We start from the raw sequence: 17,520 nt of genomic DNA, 5'->3' as shown, positions 1-17,520 counted from the left end.
GGTTGTCATTTCAATTAGACCACGCCCATTTCAAGCTTATATTTCTCAAAAATATAAAAGTTATTTCATAATATTTAGGCAAGTTAGCTGGCTAACTCCTTGATCCTGCTTTGTAGTATATTCCTCTAAGGTGTCAAACTAATTTTTGCCCAGAGGGCCAAATTGCATCCTCACCGAGGTCCAAAGGGCCACACTTCAAACTGGTTATAGTGGCTTGCCACAGACAATACTCCACCGGTTATAGAGGCTTGCCACAGACAATACTCCACCGGTTATAGTGGCTTGCCACAGACAATACTCCACCGGTTATAGTGGCTTGCCACAGACAATACTCCACCGTTATATTGGCTTGCCACAGACAATACTCCACCGGTTATATTGGCTTGCCACAGACAATACTCCACCGTTATATTGGCTTGCCACAGACAATACTCCACCGGTTATAGTGGCTTGCCACAGACAATACTCCACCGGTTATAGTGGCTTGCCACAGACAATACTCCACCGGTTATATTGGCTTGCCACAGACAATACTCTACCGGTTATAGTGGCTTGCCACAGACAATACTCCACCGGTTATAGTGGCTTGCCACAGACAATACTCCACCGGTTATAGTGGCTTGCCACAGACAATACTCCACCGTTATATTGGCTTGCCACAGACAATACTCCAGCGGTTATATTGGCTTGCCACAGACAATACTCCACCGGTTATATTGGCTTGCCACAGACAATACTCCACCGGTTATAGTGGCTTGCCACAGACAATACTCCACCGGTTATAGTGGCTTGCCACAGACAATACTCCACCGTTATATTGTCCTCAGGCTAAGCATTGTCTTTCTGGGGAGTATTTTCCCTCCTGTTGAGCCATGTCTAGGTATGTATATCAACATATGTCTAAATAGGGCTATGGTCTCAGTACGATACCTGGAGACAGACAACTTTATCCCCAGGCTGAGCGTTCTCGTCTGGGGAGTAGTCTCCTTCCTGTTTGAGCTGCTGGCGGGCACGGGTCTTCCCCTGGGTGACTGGGTTGATGGCCTCCAGGTGGGAAGGGTTGGGCAGCATGGTCACATGGAGGGGGTGGGCAGCACCAAAGTCCAGCTCTACAGAGGAGGTGAGGTGGGAGAGGACATCACCGATAGAGGGAGAGTCTGCTGGGAACTCACTGAGGCCACGCATTTTACGGAACATCAGCTGGAGGTGGAGGGACAGGGGAGACAGGAGTCGCACATCCAAATAAATATCAATCAAATCAATCAATTCATCAATCAATATATGAATAAATAAAAGTTTAAAGTCCCAGGAGTGAACCCTGAGGAAGGCAACTGGTGCCAAAACATTGGTTCATTCATATGACTGGGAGTGTGAGACCATCTTCATTAGTTATCCCAGGGTCATTCATGGTAGCCATTACAGTCATGACCTTTGATCTCGAAGATGTCTAAACCCTGACCTCTGGTGGGAACTGCAGAAGCCCCGTGAGGAGGTTAAGTCTCCCGCGGTGAGGCATCCCCATGACGATGTCCGTCACCCCGCTGTGGGCAGACAGACGGAACATCTCGTAGAACACTCCCATCATGCTCTCTGCTCCCTCACCGCCATAACGCTTCACCGTGGAGAACTTGGTGGCCAGAAAGTGATCAAACTCCTGAGGTAACAAGAAGAAACAGGTTGTTATTGTAAAAGAGGACGTGTTATCAATGACTTCTGGTGAAATAAAGGCAATACACATCAAGAGATAAGTCAGCAAGATCTGTCTCAGTCTTTCTTGGAAATGGGACCAAAAGTAACATCGATAAAAATATTACCTCCTCATTCTCGCTAATAAAATAATCACTTTACTCTGATATTAGATAAGATACTAGTTTTTATTACTTAGGCAATTAAAGCTAATTAGACTATAAATACAGTACGACAACATTTCTCTATCTATCCATTCCTCCCTCCCTCCATCCATCTACCTGTGACTCCAGCATGAGCTTGGCCAACTTTTTCCTCTCCTCTGCAGTAAACATCTCTTTCTTCAGCTGCTCGAAGCGGTCTGCGAGCCACTCCCTTTCCTCCAGGCTGGTCAGCTGACTGGTCTCTATGGAAATGCGGCCACAGTAGGACTCCTCCAGGTAGCCAATCACCTCCTCCACCGACGCCTCGGCTTTACCAAAATGTCTCAGTCCTGGATGAAAAGGAGTTCATATAAGTCTCTCCTCTTGAAGATTTTTCTTCTTAAAATCAGGTGAACCCTGCCTGAGTAAGATCTGTTTGGTCGCAAACGTGTTGCAGTATTCAGGACAAAACGTGTGTGTGTTGTACGTGAGGCAATAGTGGATATGGAGGAGACAATTATGAATTCCTTATCTCCATGTAGGGTTACAGGTGATGGATATGATAGACACCCTGAATAACTCAAATGTATTTATAAAGCCATTTTTACATCCCCAATTTTCAGAAAGTGATTTTACCCTCTGAATCATATCCACTAGTTGATGTGTATTACCTGCATTTGAGTGGTCTATTCTTTAGGAGTGATTATGTTCGTGATAATCAACAGGGGCTTGGCGTTCTCTGGAAGATAATGAACAACGTGGATGGTGTGCTTCACGACGTGCTAGCGGAGTGGAACTAATCTTCTACGGACTTGTTTTCCAAAGAACTCATTGAGTCCCGAGTTCATTATCCTTTTTATACCATGGTTATAATTTAACAAATGTACCGCTAGAAATGTGTTCATTTGAAAATAGAAATGATTTTCAAGATCCACTGAAGTACCTAGCAAGTTTACTAGATAGCTACAGTAGTTGCCTTGGTTACCAAACAAACAGACTTGCTAGTTTAGCTAATCAAACCATCAGTCCGATCACAGATAGATCAATGACAGTTTAGTTATAAAATCAATGACAGTTTAGTTATAAAATCAATGACAGTTTAGTTATAAAATCTTTGGTCCTAGCTTGCTATTATGAAAATCTAATTCAACAATGACAATGTTTTCAACTCAACTTTTGCTTTCAAAAGCAGTTCAAAAATAGAACATGTAAGAATGAACTATAGCCATTGAATTCTAATGTGCTGATATACCTTGTGCGTTATAGGGAAATAATGCACGCTCTAGAATGCCCTTCAAACCAATCAGAAATGAGTAATCAACAATGCCATGGTATAAACTGTAATAACCGAGGTATGAGATATTATTATTGACTGTCACTGAAAATGCTTCATCCCAGGCGACACCATGCAGAGAGCCTGCGTTAAGTTGATGTGTTATTGTCAACAGACCAATTAGCATTATCAGTTTGGCCCATTTCCAGGCGCTTCACATTTAATTGGTCCAACTTGAACGTATGGTTGGTTTAGCAATTCAAATGTTTGGTGATGGGTTGACCTCTCCATAAGGCTTCCCTACTACCTACACTACAGTATAACTACCTAGTAGTAGCTAGCTAGTAGCCTAGTAGTAGTAGGAAGACAGTAGAAAACACTGCTATGCATCATCAATGTGAAGTGTATTTATTGATAGATTGGTTTAATCAATGAAGTGTTCTCCCTTTAGAAACGTATTTAATGAAGAAGTCAAAAGACCACATAGACATAGCTTACCTGATGTGTTGAGGGGTCCTTGTACAGTCCCAGTCAACATGTTGATCTCTGGCACACTGTCCTCCACTGGGTCATCAGGCAGTAGAGGGTTAATTTTAGCAGCCTTGTGTCCATGTGCTCGGTAAGCCTCCACCAGGCGTGCAAGCCCATGGTCTGTGTAAACAGAGGGGGGGGTGAATCCATTTTGATTTGAATGAAACCTTCCATACATATTTGCCCATTGTAGAAGTGCTCACAAAGTGACCTTTTGGACCTGAATGCCAAAACATTCAAGAGATACAGCTGCTCAAAGTTGACCTATTTGGCATAACCCACCATAGCATGAGACATCCATGTCTTCAACACTGGAAAAGATAAAACAGCCATCTTTGTGGTACTAATTTCATAGAAATTTCAAATGGTGTACCAGCTAGTTTAAATTACAGTTGACTGAAGGGATAGGTCCATTCTATTAATTATATTTCTATGACTGAAATGACAACCCATCCTGTATTCAAGAGCATGTTGTGTCTCAACCGATGACAGGCACCACACTAAAACCTCAGATGATGTAGGTCAGGGGTGGGCAAACTTTTGGGCTCGCGGGCCACATCGGGATTTTGAAATTCAATGGAGGGCCACATTTTTTGTTTGTTAAAATCAATTTGCGGGGGCCTCCCGAGTGGTGCAGCGGTCTAAGGCACTGCATCGCAGTGCTAGAGGTGTCACTACAGACTCGGGTTCGATCCCAGGCTGTGTCACAGCTGCCAGGTACATTCGCCCACTGATGGCTCCATGTGAACTACAATTCCAACGCTGTGTTTTAACATCTATAATCATCGCTTTCATAACGGTTTTCAAAACATATGCCGATATCTGCGAGATAAAAAATATTTTAAATAAAAAAAGACTTACTGTAGCAGTTTTGCAAAGATCCACAAGCTGTGTACGTGCCCAGTTGACAAAATACACTTGTTCAAATCAAAAGGGATACTGTCAAAAAGTGATTTCATTCATATGGATTTACCCAGGGACAAAGACTGTTCCAAAACAACAGCCTTTTTTATGTAAACACGTGGGAATAGAGGGGGGGTTGGAGGATATCCATAGTCTATGACAAGCATTAGACACATTTCCAGTTAAATGCTAATTAAAGCAAGTAGTAAAAGTGTAGCTGTGATACGTAGTGACAACAATGACTATAACAACTGAACAACACTTCATCTGTTCTGCAATAACAATAGGTGAATGAATACAGTGCCATGAAAAAGTATTTGCCCCCTTTCTGATTTTTGCATATTTTTTTATACCGAATTTGATCAGATCTTCAACCAAAATCTAATACATCTGTCACGTCCTGCCCAGTATAAGGATTAATTGTTATTGTAGTTTGGTCAGGACGTGGCAGAGGGTATTTGGTTTATGTGGTTCGGGGTGGTGGTTTTTCTAAAAAGGGCATTTGATTTATGTATTCCGGGGTTTTTGGGCACTGTTCCTTGTTTATGTAAATCTATGTTTAGTCTAGGTAATCTGTTTCTATGTTGAGTTAATTGGGGTGGACTTCCAATTGAAGGCAGCTGTGTGGTGTTGCCTTTGATTGGAAGTCCTATATCAGTTGGGTGTGTTTGTCTGTGTATTGGTGGGAGATTGTTTCTTGTCTAGCATGTATGAGCCTGAGAAGACTGTCGGTATATCGTGAGTTCGTTTTGTTGTTTTTGTGTTCATTTTGATTTAATAAATGTTCAAAATGAACAAACACAGTCCTGCTGCATTTTGGTCCTCCTTCACCGACGATAATCGTGACAACATCTGATAAAGTGAACCTGAGTTTCCAAATAACACAAAAGTATATACTTATTTTATTAACATAAGTTATGCAACACTCCTCCTTACACTCAATAACTGGTTGTGCCACCTTTAGCTGCAATGACTGCTACCAAATGCTTCCTGTTGTCACGGATATGTAGGGCAGGAGGAAGGAGCAGAGTCAAATGCAGGATATGATTGTTCGGTAGGCCGAAGTTTAATGACACCCAACACGCTAGGTGTATCAAAACACAGGGATCGCACAAAACCCCAAAAGGGAAACAGGTCATCCAAAAGAAGAGGCGAAAATACGCACGGGGCACAGCCCGGCTAGAATCAATACTCCAACATTTAAACCGCTGGAGCAAAAACACAATGTATAACCACACTGCCCGCTGCAATCAAAATAATCCCGCACAACACACAACCCCAAAGGAACAAACTAAATGTACCCAGTCGAAATGCTAGGCTCAGGCCTATTCTGTTTGGCTTACTGTACCCAGTCAACATGCTAGGCTGGGGCCTATTCTGTTTGGCTTACTGTACCCAGTCAACATGCTAGGCTGGGGCCTATTCTGTTTGGCTTACTGTACCCAGTCAACATGCTAGACTGGGGCCTATTCTGTTTGGCTTACTGTACCCAGTCAACATGCTAGACTCGGGCCTATTCTGTTTGGCTTACTGTACCCAGTCAACATGCTAGACTGGGGCCTATTCTGTTTGGCTTACTGTACCCAGTCAACATGCTAGGCTCAGGCCTATTCTGTTTGGCTTACTGTACCCAGTCAACATGCTAGACTCGGGCCTATTCTGTTTGGCTTACTGTACCCAGTCAACATGCTAGGCTGGGGCCTATTCTGTTTGGCTTACTGTACCCAGTCAACATGCTAGACTCGGGCCTATTCTGTTTGGCTTACTGTACCCAGTCAACATGCTAGACTCGGGCCTATTCTGTTTGGCTTACTGTACCCAGTCAACATGCTAGACTCGGGCCTATTCTGTTTGGCTTACTGTACCCAGTCAACATGCTAGACTGGGGCCTATTCTGTTTGGCTTACTGTACCCAGTCAACATGCTAGACTGGGGCCTATTCTGTTTGGCTTACTGTACCCAGTCAACATGCTAGACTGGGGCCTATTCTGTTTGGCTTACTGTACCCAGTCAACATGCTAGACTCAGGCCTATTCTGTTTGGCTTACTGTACCCAGTCAACATGCTAGACTGGGGCCTATTCTGTTTGGCTTACTGTACCCAGTCAACATGCTAGACTGGGGCCTATTCTGTTTGGCTTACTGTACCCAGTCAACATGCTAGGCTCAGGCCTATTCTGTTTGGCTTACTGTACCCAGTCAACATGCTAGACTGGGGCCTATTCTGTTTGGCTTACTGTACCCAGTCAACATGCTAGACTGGGGCCTATTCTGTTTGGCTTACTGTACCCAGTCAACATGCTAGACTCAGGCCTATTCTGTTTGGCTTACTGTACCCAGTCAACATGCTAGACTCAGGCCTATTCTGTTTGGCTTACTGTACCCAGTCAACATGCTAGGCTGGGGCCTATTCTGTTTGGCTTACTGTACCCAGTCAACATGCTAGACTGGGGCCTATTCTGTTTGGCTTACTGTACCCAGTCAACATGCTAGACTCGGGCCTATTCTGTTTGGCTTACTGTACCCAGTCAACATGCTAGACTGGGGCCTATTCTGTTTGGCTTACTGTACCCAGTCAACATGCTAGACTCGGGCCTATTCTGTTTGGCTTACTGTACCCAGTCAACATGCTAGACTCGGGCCTATTCTGTTTGGCTTACTGTACCCAGTCAACATGCTAGACTCGGGCCTATTCTGTTTGGCTTACTGTACCCAGTCAACATGCTAGACTGGGGCCTATTCTGTTTGGCTTACTGTACCCAGTCAACATGCTAGGCTCGGGCCTATTCTGTTTGGCTTACTGTACCCAGTCAACATGCTAGACTGGGGCCTATTCTGTTTGGCTTACTGTACCCAGTCAACATGCTAGACTGGGGCCTATTCTGTTTGGCTTACTGTACCCAGTCAACATGCTAGACTCGGGCCTATTCTGTTTGGCTTACTGTACCCAGTCAACATGCTAGACTCGGGCCTATTCTGTTTGAGATTCAGGGGACTAGGCATTGACTCTGACTCAGTGGGCTTCATGCGGGCCGAGCTCTTCCCGAGTCCGACCCCATCCCCTTTTCCATATTTTGTTACGTTACAGCCTTATTCTAAAATGGATTAAATACGATTTTTCCCTCATCAATCTACACACAATACCCCATAATGATGAAGCAAAAACAGGTTTAATAATATATGTTTGTAAAGCAAATAACCTCCTGTTTTAACTCGCCTTTCTTTAACATGCGAAACCCATGTGTCCTGGTTCAACAGACACCTCCCTTGGTGAGTCATGCTCTTGCTCATTCTCACTGTCACTCACTCAAACTCACATGTGCACAGTTGCAGAGAAGAAGAAAATATTTGACAATTACACCCATTTCTAACAATGTTTGTTGCAGGAATGACATGACAGACAACTTTTGAGAGATAATATTTTGTCTCTTTATTTCCTCTTTAGACACACTTACATTTTTGCATCTACCTTTCTTTTTTTTAAGACTGAGGACAGCTTGGCAATTGGGGGAACCTCTGTCCGGGACAATGTCCTCAGGTTTATGGAGTGTTTGTCCGGGACAATGTCCTCAGGATTATGGAGTGGTGTGTTTGTCCGGGACAATGTCCTCAGGATTATGGAGTGGTGTGTTTGTCCGGGACAATGTCCTCAGGATTATGGAGTGGTGTGTTTGTCCGGGACAATGTCCTCAGGATTATGGAGTGGTGTGTTTGTCCGGGACAATGTCCTCAGGATTATGGAGTGGTGTGTTTGTCCGGGACAATGTCCTCAGGATTATGGAGTGGTGTGTTTGTCCGGGACAATGTCCTCAGGATTATGGAGTGGTGTGTTTGTCCGGGACAATGTCCTCAGGATTATGGAGTGGTGTGTTTGTCCGGGACAATGTCCTCAGGATTATAGAGTGGTGTGTTTGTCCGGGACAATGTCCTCAGGATTATGGAGTGTTTGTCCGGGACAATGTCCTCAGGATTATGGAGTGTTTGTCCGGGACAATGTCCTCAGGATTATGGAGTGTTTGTCCGGGACAATGTCCTCGGGTTTATGGAGTGTTTGTCCGGGACAATGTCCTCGGGTTTATGGAGTGTTTGTCCGGGACAATGTCCTCGGGATTATGGAGTGTTTGTCCGGGACAATGTCCTCGGGATTATGGAGTGTTTGTCCGGGACAATGTCCTCGGGATTATGGAGTGTTTGTCCGGGACAATGTCCTCAGGATTATGGAGTGGTGTGTTTGTCCGGGACAATGTCCTCGGGATTATGGAGTGGTGTGTTTGTCCGGGACAATGTCCTCGGGATTATGGAGTGGTGTGTTTGTCCGGGACAATGTCCTCGGGATTATGGAGTGGTGTGTTTGTCCGGGACAATGTCCTCAGGATTATGGAGTGTTTGTCCGGGACAATGTCCTCAGGATTATGGAGTGTTTGTCCGGGACAATGTCCTCAGGATTATGGAGTGGTGTGTTTGTAAAAAGCTGTTTGACTATTACAACATTTATTAGAAGTTTAAGCAAAACTTTAACATTTAGAGATGAGTTTAAAAAAATTGTCATTATCAAACTACTGTCTAATTTTGATATCCTCTTTTTTTTATGTTTCAGACTGATGACCAATGAATAATTTCCCACTTCAATATGAAGGAACAGCGCCTTTGATACCACTCATGTGTGCTCCATTGTAGTTGGTAAGTAAATGTGACAAGTTGAGACAATTGACATAGACAATGAGAACTCTTTTGTAGATTCTGACTGTAAAATATATTTTACTGTATGTTACTGTTCTGTCGTATCATTCATGTCAACATTATGCCAAAAGTTAATTTATTTTCTTCTCTTTTTATGCTTAAATAAGGAACACTAGGCTCCAGATCTGACCTATCACACCACTCTTCAACAGCACCACTAGGCTCCAGATCTGACCTATCACACCACTCTTCAACAGGACCACTAGGCTCCAGATCTGACCTATCACACCACTCTTCAACAGGACCACTAGGCTCCAGATCTGACCTATCACACCACTCTTCAACAGGACCACTAGGCTCCAGATCTGACCTATCACACCACTCTTCAACAGGACCACTAGGCTCCAGATCTGACCTATCACACCACTCTTCAACAGGACCACTAGGCTCCAGATCTGACCTATCACACCACTCTTCAACAGGACCACTAGGCTCCAGATCTGACCTATCACACCACTCTTCAACAGGACCACTAGGCTCCAGATCTGACCTATCACACCACTCTTCAACAGGACCACTAGGCTCCAGATCTGACCTATCACACCACTCTTCAACAGGACCACTAGGCTCCAGATCTGACCTATCACACCACTCTTCAACAGGACCACTAGGCTCCAGATCTGACCTATCACACCACTCTTCAACAGGACCACTAGGCTCCAGATCTGACCTATCACACCACTCTTCAACAGGACCACTAGGCTCCAGATCTGACCTATCACACCACTCTTCAACAGGACCACTAGGCTCCAGATCTGACCTATCACACCACTCTTCAACAGGACCACTAGGCTCCAGATCTGACCTATCACATCACTCTTCAACAGGACCACTAGGCCCTCAGATCTGACCTATCACACCACTCTTCAACAGGACCACTAGGCTCCAGATCTGACCTATCACACCACTCTTCAACAGGACCACTAGGCTCCAGATCTGACCTATCACACCACTCTTCAACAGGACCACTAGGCTCCAGATCTGACCTATCACACCACTCTTCAACAGGACCACTAGGCTCCAGATCTGACCTATCACACCACTCTTCAACAGGACCACTAGGCTCCAGATCTGACCTATCACACCACTCTTCAACAGGACCACTAGGCTCCAGATCTGACCTATCACACCACTCTTCAACAGGACCACTAGGCTCCAGATCTGACCTATCACACCACTCTTCAACAGGACCACTAGGCTCCAGATCTGACCTATCACACCACTCTTCAACAGGACCACTAGGCTCCAGATCTGACCTATCACACCACTCTTCAACAGGACCACTAGGCCCTCAGATCTGACCTATCACACCACTCTTCAACAGGACCACTAGGCTCCAGATCTGACCTATCACACCACTCTTCAACAGGACCACTAGGCTCCAGATCTGACCTATCACACCACTCTTCAACAGGACCACTAGGCTCCAGATCTGACCTATCACACCACTCTTCAACAGGACCACTAGGCTCCAGATCTGACCTATCACACCACTCTTCAACAGGACCACTAGGCTCCAGATCTGACCTATCACACCACTCTTCAACAGGACCACTAGGCTCCAGATCTGACCTATCACACCACTCTTCAACAGGACCACTAGGCTCCAGATCTGACCTATCACACCACTCTTCAACAGGACCACTAGGCCCTCAGATCGCCTTCTGTGCTCAAAGGTCCTTGATGAGGATCCACCCCCCATCACACCACTCTTATGAATCATTAATAAATATAAAACATTTCAACTTTATATAGTCTGTGTCCCAGTCTTTCTATGTGTGTGGTTATGAAACATTACTGTATGCAGATGTCCAAAATGTTTCATATAGATTTGTTTTTGTCATTGCTTGATCAATTTTAAATGGAAGAATATGTTGCAGATTTAAAACTTGAATTGGTTACTATAGAAACAAATAGAAATGTAATGAACAATATTTTCAATGTCAAACTTTATACTGTGCAATATTTTTTACAGTAGGTAATACGCTGTAGTCAGGTAGTCATTAACAGGTTATGATGAGGTCTTAACTATGACCAGTAGGCTACATAATATAGCACGTAATATACAGGTCACAATTATGACGCAATTGGTAACATTCTGGTCAGTAAAAAGTCGGGGGTAAAAACAGTTTGCGACCAGAATAAGACGTCATACGGATGTCTTTTCAACCTGGTTTTGCCCACTGGTAATGTTGCCCAACATTCTTGCTTTGCTATAGAATAATAACTAAAGGTTAAAGATGTCCATCATCGGGAAAAACTACTGACCTCGATTGAGTGCAGCGATATACGAGACTGGATCACTGTGCAACTTATTGTCCCCGAGGCTTTGTTTGGGTCGGTGACCGTAGACTCCTTTCCGGGTGTGATACAGACAACCGACGACCGGTCGAGCGACACTGAGAGGTACTCTGCTGACGCGGTGCAAGTTTTTCAGGAATAGTATCGCGGACATGATTTGAAATGTATAGAATAAGTAAAAAAGGACGTAGCTAGTTAAGCTAGACGGTTCCACACTACAGAGCAGCAGCCACACTGCTGGGAAAGATAGGCGGTGACACCATACTTCAAGCTGATTGGTTGAGCCATCGGCGTGTTTCGCGGAAGCGCAAAGGTTATATAGTTTAATGTTGAATCAACTAAGGTGCACGTGTAGCCAGAATCAGATTGTAATGTATCACTTTCACGTTTATATCACGTATGATTGACGGCCCACATGATTATTCGCAACAAGTGCCTCCATCACACACGTACTGTTGGGTTTGGCCTCGTAAACCCTTCCCCATGTTGTTCTAGGTCACTACAGAGTGGTGAGGAGTCTACCGTGTGTGTGGATAACATCCGCTTCACCATTCACTGTCTTTATTCAGATTCACTCAAACATTGTTTTAAACGTTATTTTACTATTGACAGTTACATCTGACTTCGGGTTTGTATATCGATTCGCTCTCCTTCCATAAAAGTAATCCGATGTGTAATGTATGTACATGAACTCACCTGGTTTGCCTGAAGGTGGCGTTGTTACTAATTACTACGTGTTCATCTGTACTGGTACTTGACTAATGACATCAGATTAAAAAAAAGATTTTACCCGTATTCCTGCCTCATTGTGCAATATATTATTGCATGGTGTCAGAAGTAAAACAAAAAAACAACATTTGAGAGTTTGGATCCAGAAATTCAGCCTATGTTTCTGTATTCAAACTCTCCATTTTCTCCTCTAGGCTCAGAGTAGTTGGTGGTATCATTTGCTCCATGTTTCATAATGTTGAGCTTTCCTTTGTATTACTTTTTAAATGTAAGAATATGTTGCAGATTTAAACTTTCATCGCCAGTAGCATCTCAGAAAACCAGAAAAGTGCCTGTAGCACTAAAATAAAAACTTGAAAAGGAACTTGACCACAAGGAAAAGATGGATGTCATCATCAAGCAAACTGAGCCTAGTGAATGGGTAAACAGCTTGGGGACAATCGTGAAGCCAAACACAATACGGCTATGCATGGAACCACAGGATCTAAACAAAGCCGTCAAGAGAGAACATGATCCTTTACGTACCATTGTAGAGGTAGTTGCTGAAATCCCTAACGCCAAGGTATTTTCAGTTGTTGATGCAAACCAAGGATTTTGGCAAATCCAACTGGATGAAGAGAGCTCCTGACTCTGCACGTTCAATACGCCATTTTGGAGGTATTCCTTCAAGAGACTGTTGTTCGGAATCACGTCCGCTCCAGAGGTTTCCAGAGGTGCCTCGCCCAGCATTTGAAAGGTCTGAAAGGTGTCTTAAACATCATGGATGACATTCTTGTCTGGAGTGATGACACAGAGCAGCGCGACCGGAGACTGAGACAGCTACTAGACAGACTGAGGAGCATCAACTTGAAATTGAATAAGGGCAAGTGCAAAATCAGAATGACAGAAATCAGCTACACTGGACGTGTTATGAAAATGTCATGCCAGGGTAAGCCTACACGAAACACAGCCCTCATGTTAAGTGTTTCTAAAACTCCCTATGGGAAAAATGAATGGTGGAAAAACTATTGGAACCATTTCCCTGTTTGACCGTTGGTTTTATGGGTATTATGACACCTTCACTGTGGGGCTCTATAGGGAAATGAATGGAATGCCGTAAATAAGATCTGTGTTAAACACAGGCTTAGGAGACCTTATACGTTTTGTTATACGTCTATCAGATAAGCTGACCTCACGTTTTGTGAATTTTGAATAATTTATGTAATCAGAAAAAAAGCACAAAGGCTTCATAATTCATAAAGGTCATGTTAAGTGACTGATATTATCTCATAGAACAAAACTTCGAAGATCCTACATAACACCACCTGTTGGCAGTGTGCACAAATGGCGCGTTAGGCTGCACGTATCGCCTTCAGAATAGCCTTGCGGTCCGCGACGGTGGTGTACCAGGCTGTGATGCAACCCGACAGTATGCTCTTGATGGTGCTCCTGTAGAACACTGAGGGCCCTTGGGTAATTTCTTCAGCACCCTGAGGTTGACGAGTCGCTGTCGTGCCTTCACTACGGTGTCCGTGTGGTTAGACCATTTCAGCTTTTCTGAGATGTGTACGCCGAGGAATTTGAAGTTATTGACCGTCTCCACGGCGGCAGGTTGATAAGGATGGGGGCGTGTCCAGCCTGGTTCCTCCTGAAGTCCACAATCAGCTCCTTTGTTTTGCTAACGTTGAGGGAGAGGTTGAGGTTGTTCTTGATAACTTAAGTAGATATTTGCTACTTTTTATTTGAATGAAAAACACATCATGGTATATGAGTTGTGGTTTTGTAGGTGATCAGAGATGAGGGAACTGGGTTAGAAACAGTTCTTATTCATTACAATATACTTATGATTCATCCATCAATTTATACTGTATATTAACTGTAGTTACACTTGTCAACAACAGATGGTGACAGTGTATTTGTGTCTCGTTTAACCTACAGTCTGTAGCTGTCTGAGTTGAGCTACGGTTGTTACCATTTTGAATCTCTCTTAACTTCCCTGTAGGCGATGATTGGTCAAATGCAGAGCTATGACGAGTAGGCCTAGTCTATAAGGTATTTCCACATTTAAAATATAATTAAAGTGAAAGGAAATTCTGATCACAAATACATAGGTTAGCCTACATACATAATATCTTTCTGCAGTCCCCTATATAGGTTTTCTTCAAGGTAAGAGCTTCTAATCTTTGTCTAGTAGGTCAATATCTAATCTAATAGGAATAGCATAACATATTTATCGGCATATGGTAGCCTAATCTTTGAGTAAAAGGTCTACTTGTAGGACTTTTGTGACACACCGTGACCTTGTAGTCTAACTGGCTGCCAACACAATTATTCAGAAAAATCCATCATAATCAATAATGTAAGCCCGAAGAACTAGGGTAAACCAGTTTATTTCCAATTAAAAAGTAAGACTAACTACCTAGACTAATTATTGTAGGCTATAAATGATTAAACTCCAATCGTATATATTGATTTTATTCAGTTAAATTCTTCAATTCAGTTGCTTCCCATTCCGTAGATTCTAAAACCCCCACAAGGCGTCTCTCTGTCTCAGGTCCACATGGATAAATTGAGAGATTAAGATGTTTCTGACGCATGTCCTGTCAGCGGAACCCAGTCACATCCTTCAGACGTTTTTTATTTCTTTTTATTTCACCTTTATTTAACCAGGTAGGCAAGTTGAGAACAAGTTCTCATTTACAATTGCGACCTGGCCAAGATAAAGCAAAGCAGTTCGACAACATACAACAGAGTTACACATGGAGTAAAACAAACATACAGTCAATAATACAGTAGAAAAATAATTCTATGTACAATGTGAGCAAATGAGGTGAGATAAGGGAGGTAAAGGCATTAAATAGGCCATGGTGGAGAAGTAATTACAATATAGCAAGTAAAACACTGGAATGGTAGATTTGTAGTAGAAGAAAGTGCAAAGTAGAAATAGAAATAATGGGGTGCAAAGGAGCAAAATAAATAAATACAGTAGGGGAAGAGAGAGCATAAGAGCATGTAGACGAGCAGAAACTGGTGACTTTACGCTAATACAGGAAGCTGTAAATCTTCACTAAATCAGCCCCGGAAGATTCTATCATCCGTTTGCTGGATACACACATCAGTAAGGACGGTGAGACCTGCAGTAAATTCCTGTCCCTGTAACATCAGCCAGACATCAGAACATCTTTCTCCAGACTGAAGAAAAGCAAATGTTTGAGGTGTAATGCACTACTTTTAAATCATGTTGCAGGTCTGTTTTTAAAAGGTTTGTGATTCAACTTCTGTTTTTGTATGTATGTTGGTTGTTGTCTTATGCTGCACAAATCATTTCTTAATTAGAGCATAATACAGTTTTCTAATCTAACGACAACAACGACATAGACCCCAGGCACCCAGCAACCCCATCCGCTGTCCCAACCTCTTCCTCCACAGTCCCAACCACATCCGCTGTCCCAACCTCTTCCTCCACAGTCCCAACCCCATCTGCTGTCCCAACCTCTTCCTCCACAGTCCACACCCCATCCGCTGTCCCAACCTCTTCCTCCACAGTCCACACCCCATCCGCTGTCCCAACCTCTTCCTCCACTGTCCACACCCCATCCGCTGTCCCAACCTCTTCCTCCACAGTCCACACCCCATCCGCTGTCCCAACCTCTTCCTCCACAGTCCACACCCCATCCGCTGTCCCAACCTCTTCCTCCACAGTCCACACCCCATCCGCTGTCCCAACCTCTTCCTCCCCAGTCCACACCCCATACGCTGTCCCAACCTCTTCCTCCCCAGTCCACACCCCATACGCTGTCCCAACCTCTTCCTCCACAGTCCACACCCCATCCGCTGTCCCAACCTCTTCCTCCACAGTCCCAACCCCATCCGCTGTCCCAACCTCTTCCTCCCCAGTCCACACCCCATCCGCTGTCCCAACCTCTTCCTCCACAGTCCCAACCCCATCCGCTGTCCCAACCTCTTCCTCCACAGTCCCAACCCCATCCGCTGTCCCAACCTCTTCCTCCACAGTCCACACCCCATACGCTGTCCCAACCTCTTCCTCCCCCAGTCCCAACCCCCATCCCGCTGTCCCAACCTCTTCCTCCCCAGTCCACACCCCATCCGCTGTCCCAACCTCTTCCTCCCCAGTCCACACCCCATACGCTGTCCCAACCTCTTCCTCCACAGTCCACACCCCATCCGCTGTCCCAACCTCTTCCTCCACAGTCCCAACCCCATCCGCTGTCCCAACCTCTTCCTCCACAGTCCACACCCCATACGCTGTCCCAACCTCTTCCTCCACAGTCCCAACCCCATCCGCTGTCCCAACCTCTTCCTCCACAGTCCCAACCCCATCCGCTGTCCCAACCTCTTCCTCCACAGTCCCAACCCCATCCGCTGTCCCAACCTCTTCCTCCACAGTCCCAACCCCATCCGCTGTCCCAACCTCTTCCTCCACAGTCCACACCCCATACGCTGTCCCAACCTCTTCCTCCACAGTCCCACACCCCATCCGCTGTCCCAACCTCTTCCTCCACAGTCCCAACCCCATCCGCTGTCCCAACCTCTTCCTCCACAGTCCACACCCCATCCGCTGTCCCAACCTCTTCCTCCACAGTCCACACCCCATCCGCTGTCCCAACCTCTTCCTCCACAGTCCACACCCCATACGCTGTCCCAACCTCTTCCTCCACAGTCCCACACCCCATCCGCTGTCCCAACCTCTTCCTCCACAGTCCCAACCCCATCCGCTGTCCCAACCTCTTCCTCCACAGTCCCAACCCCATCCGCTGTCCCAACCTCTTCCTCCACAGTCCCAACCCCATCCGCTGTCCCAACCTCTTCCTCCCCAGTCCACACCCCATACGCTGTCCCAACCTCTTCCTCCCCAGTCCACACCCCATACGCTGTCCCAACCTCTTCCTCCCCAGTCCACACCCCAGGCCGAACCCCATACGCTGTCCCAACCTCTTCCTCCACAGTCAACACCCCAGGCCCAACCCCATACGCTGTCCCAACCTCTTCCTCCACAGTCAACACCCCAGGCCCAACCCCATACGCTGTCCCAACCTCTTCCTCCACAGTCCACACCCCAGGCCCAACCCCATACGCTGTCCCAACCTCTTCCTCCACAGTCCACACCCCAGGCCCAACCACAGGTACAACCCCAGGCCCAACCCCAGTCCACACCCCAGGCCCAACCACAGGCCCAACCCCAATCCACACCCCAGGCCCAACCCCAGGCCCAACC

General features: G+C 45.3%; 1 protein-coding gene across 1 annotated transcript in view; it reads right to left on the bottom strand.

Moving 5' to 3' along the window:
- Positions 1 to 11,838, bottom strand: part of LOC106561658 (2-oxoadipate dehydrogenase complex component E1) — a 39,593-nt gene extending 27,755 nt beyond the window's left edge. Inside the window, exons 1-5 of the mRNA XM_014125815.3 lie at positions 11,544 to 11,838; positions 3,601 to 3,753; positions 1,968 to 2,179; positions 1,460 to 1,654; positions 931 to 1,200 (exon numbers count right to left, since the gene is read on the bottom strand). Of these exons, the coding sequence (XP_013981290.1) occupies positions 931 to 1,200; positions 1,460 to 1,654; positions 1,968 to 2,179; positions 3,601 to 3,753; positions 11,544 to 11,730 (1,017 nt within the window). The 5' untranslated portion in view covers positions 11,731 to 11,838. The remainder of the gene's footprint in view (positions 1 to 930; positions 1,201 to 1,459; positions 1,655 to 1,967; positions 2,180 to 3,600; positions 3,754 to 11,543) is intronic.
- Between the last annotated feature and the right edge of the window lie 5,682 nt (positions 11,839 to 17,520).

The sequence above is a fragment of the Salmo salar genome, chromosome 10 (assembly GCF_965601325.2).
Source record: "Salmo salar chromosome 10, fSalSal1, whole genome shotgun sequence".
Lineage (NCBI taxonomy): Eukaryota > Metazoa > Chordata > Actinopteri > Salmoniformes > Salmonidae > Salmo > Salmo salar.
Note: the sequence above shows the minus strand (reverse complement) of the source record. Positions and strands in the feature narration are given on the sequence as shown.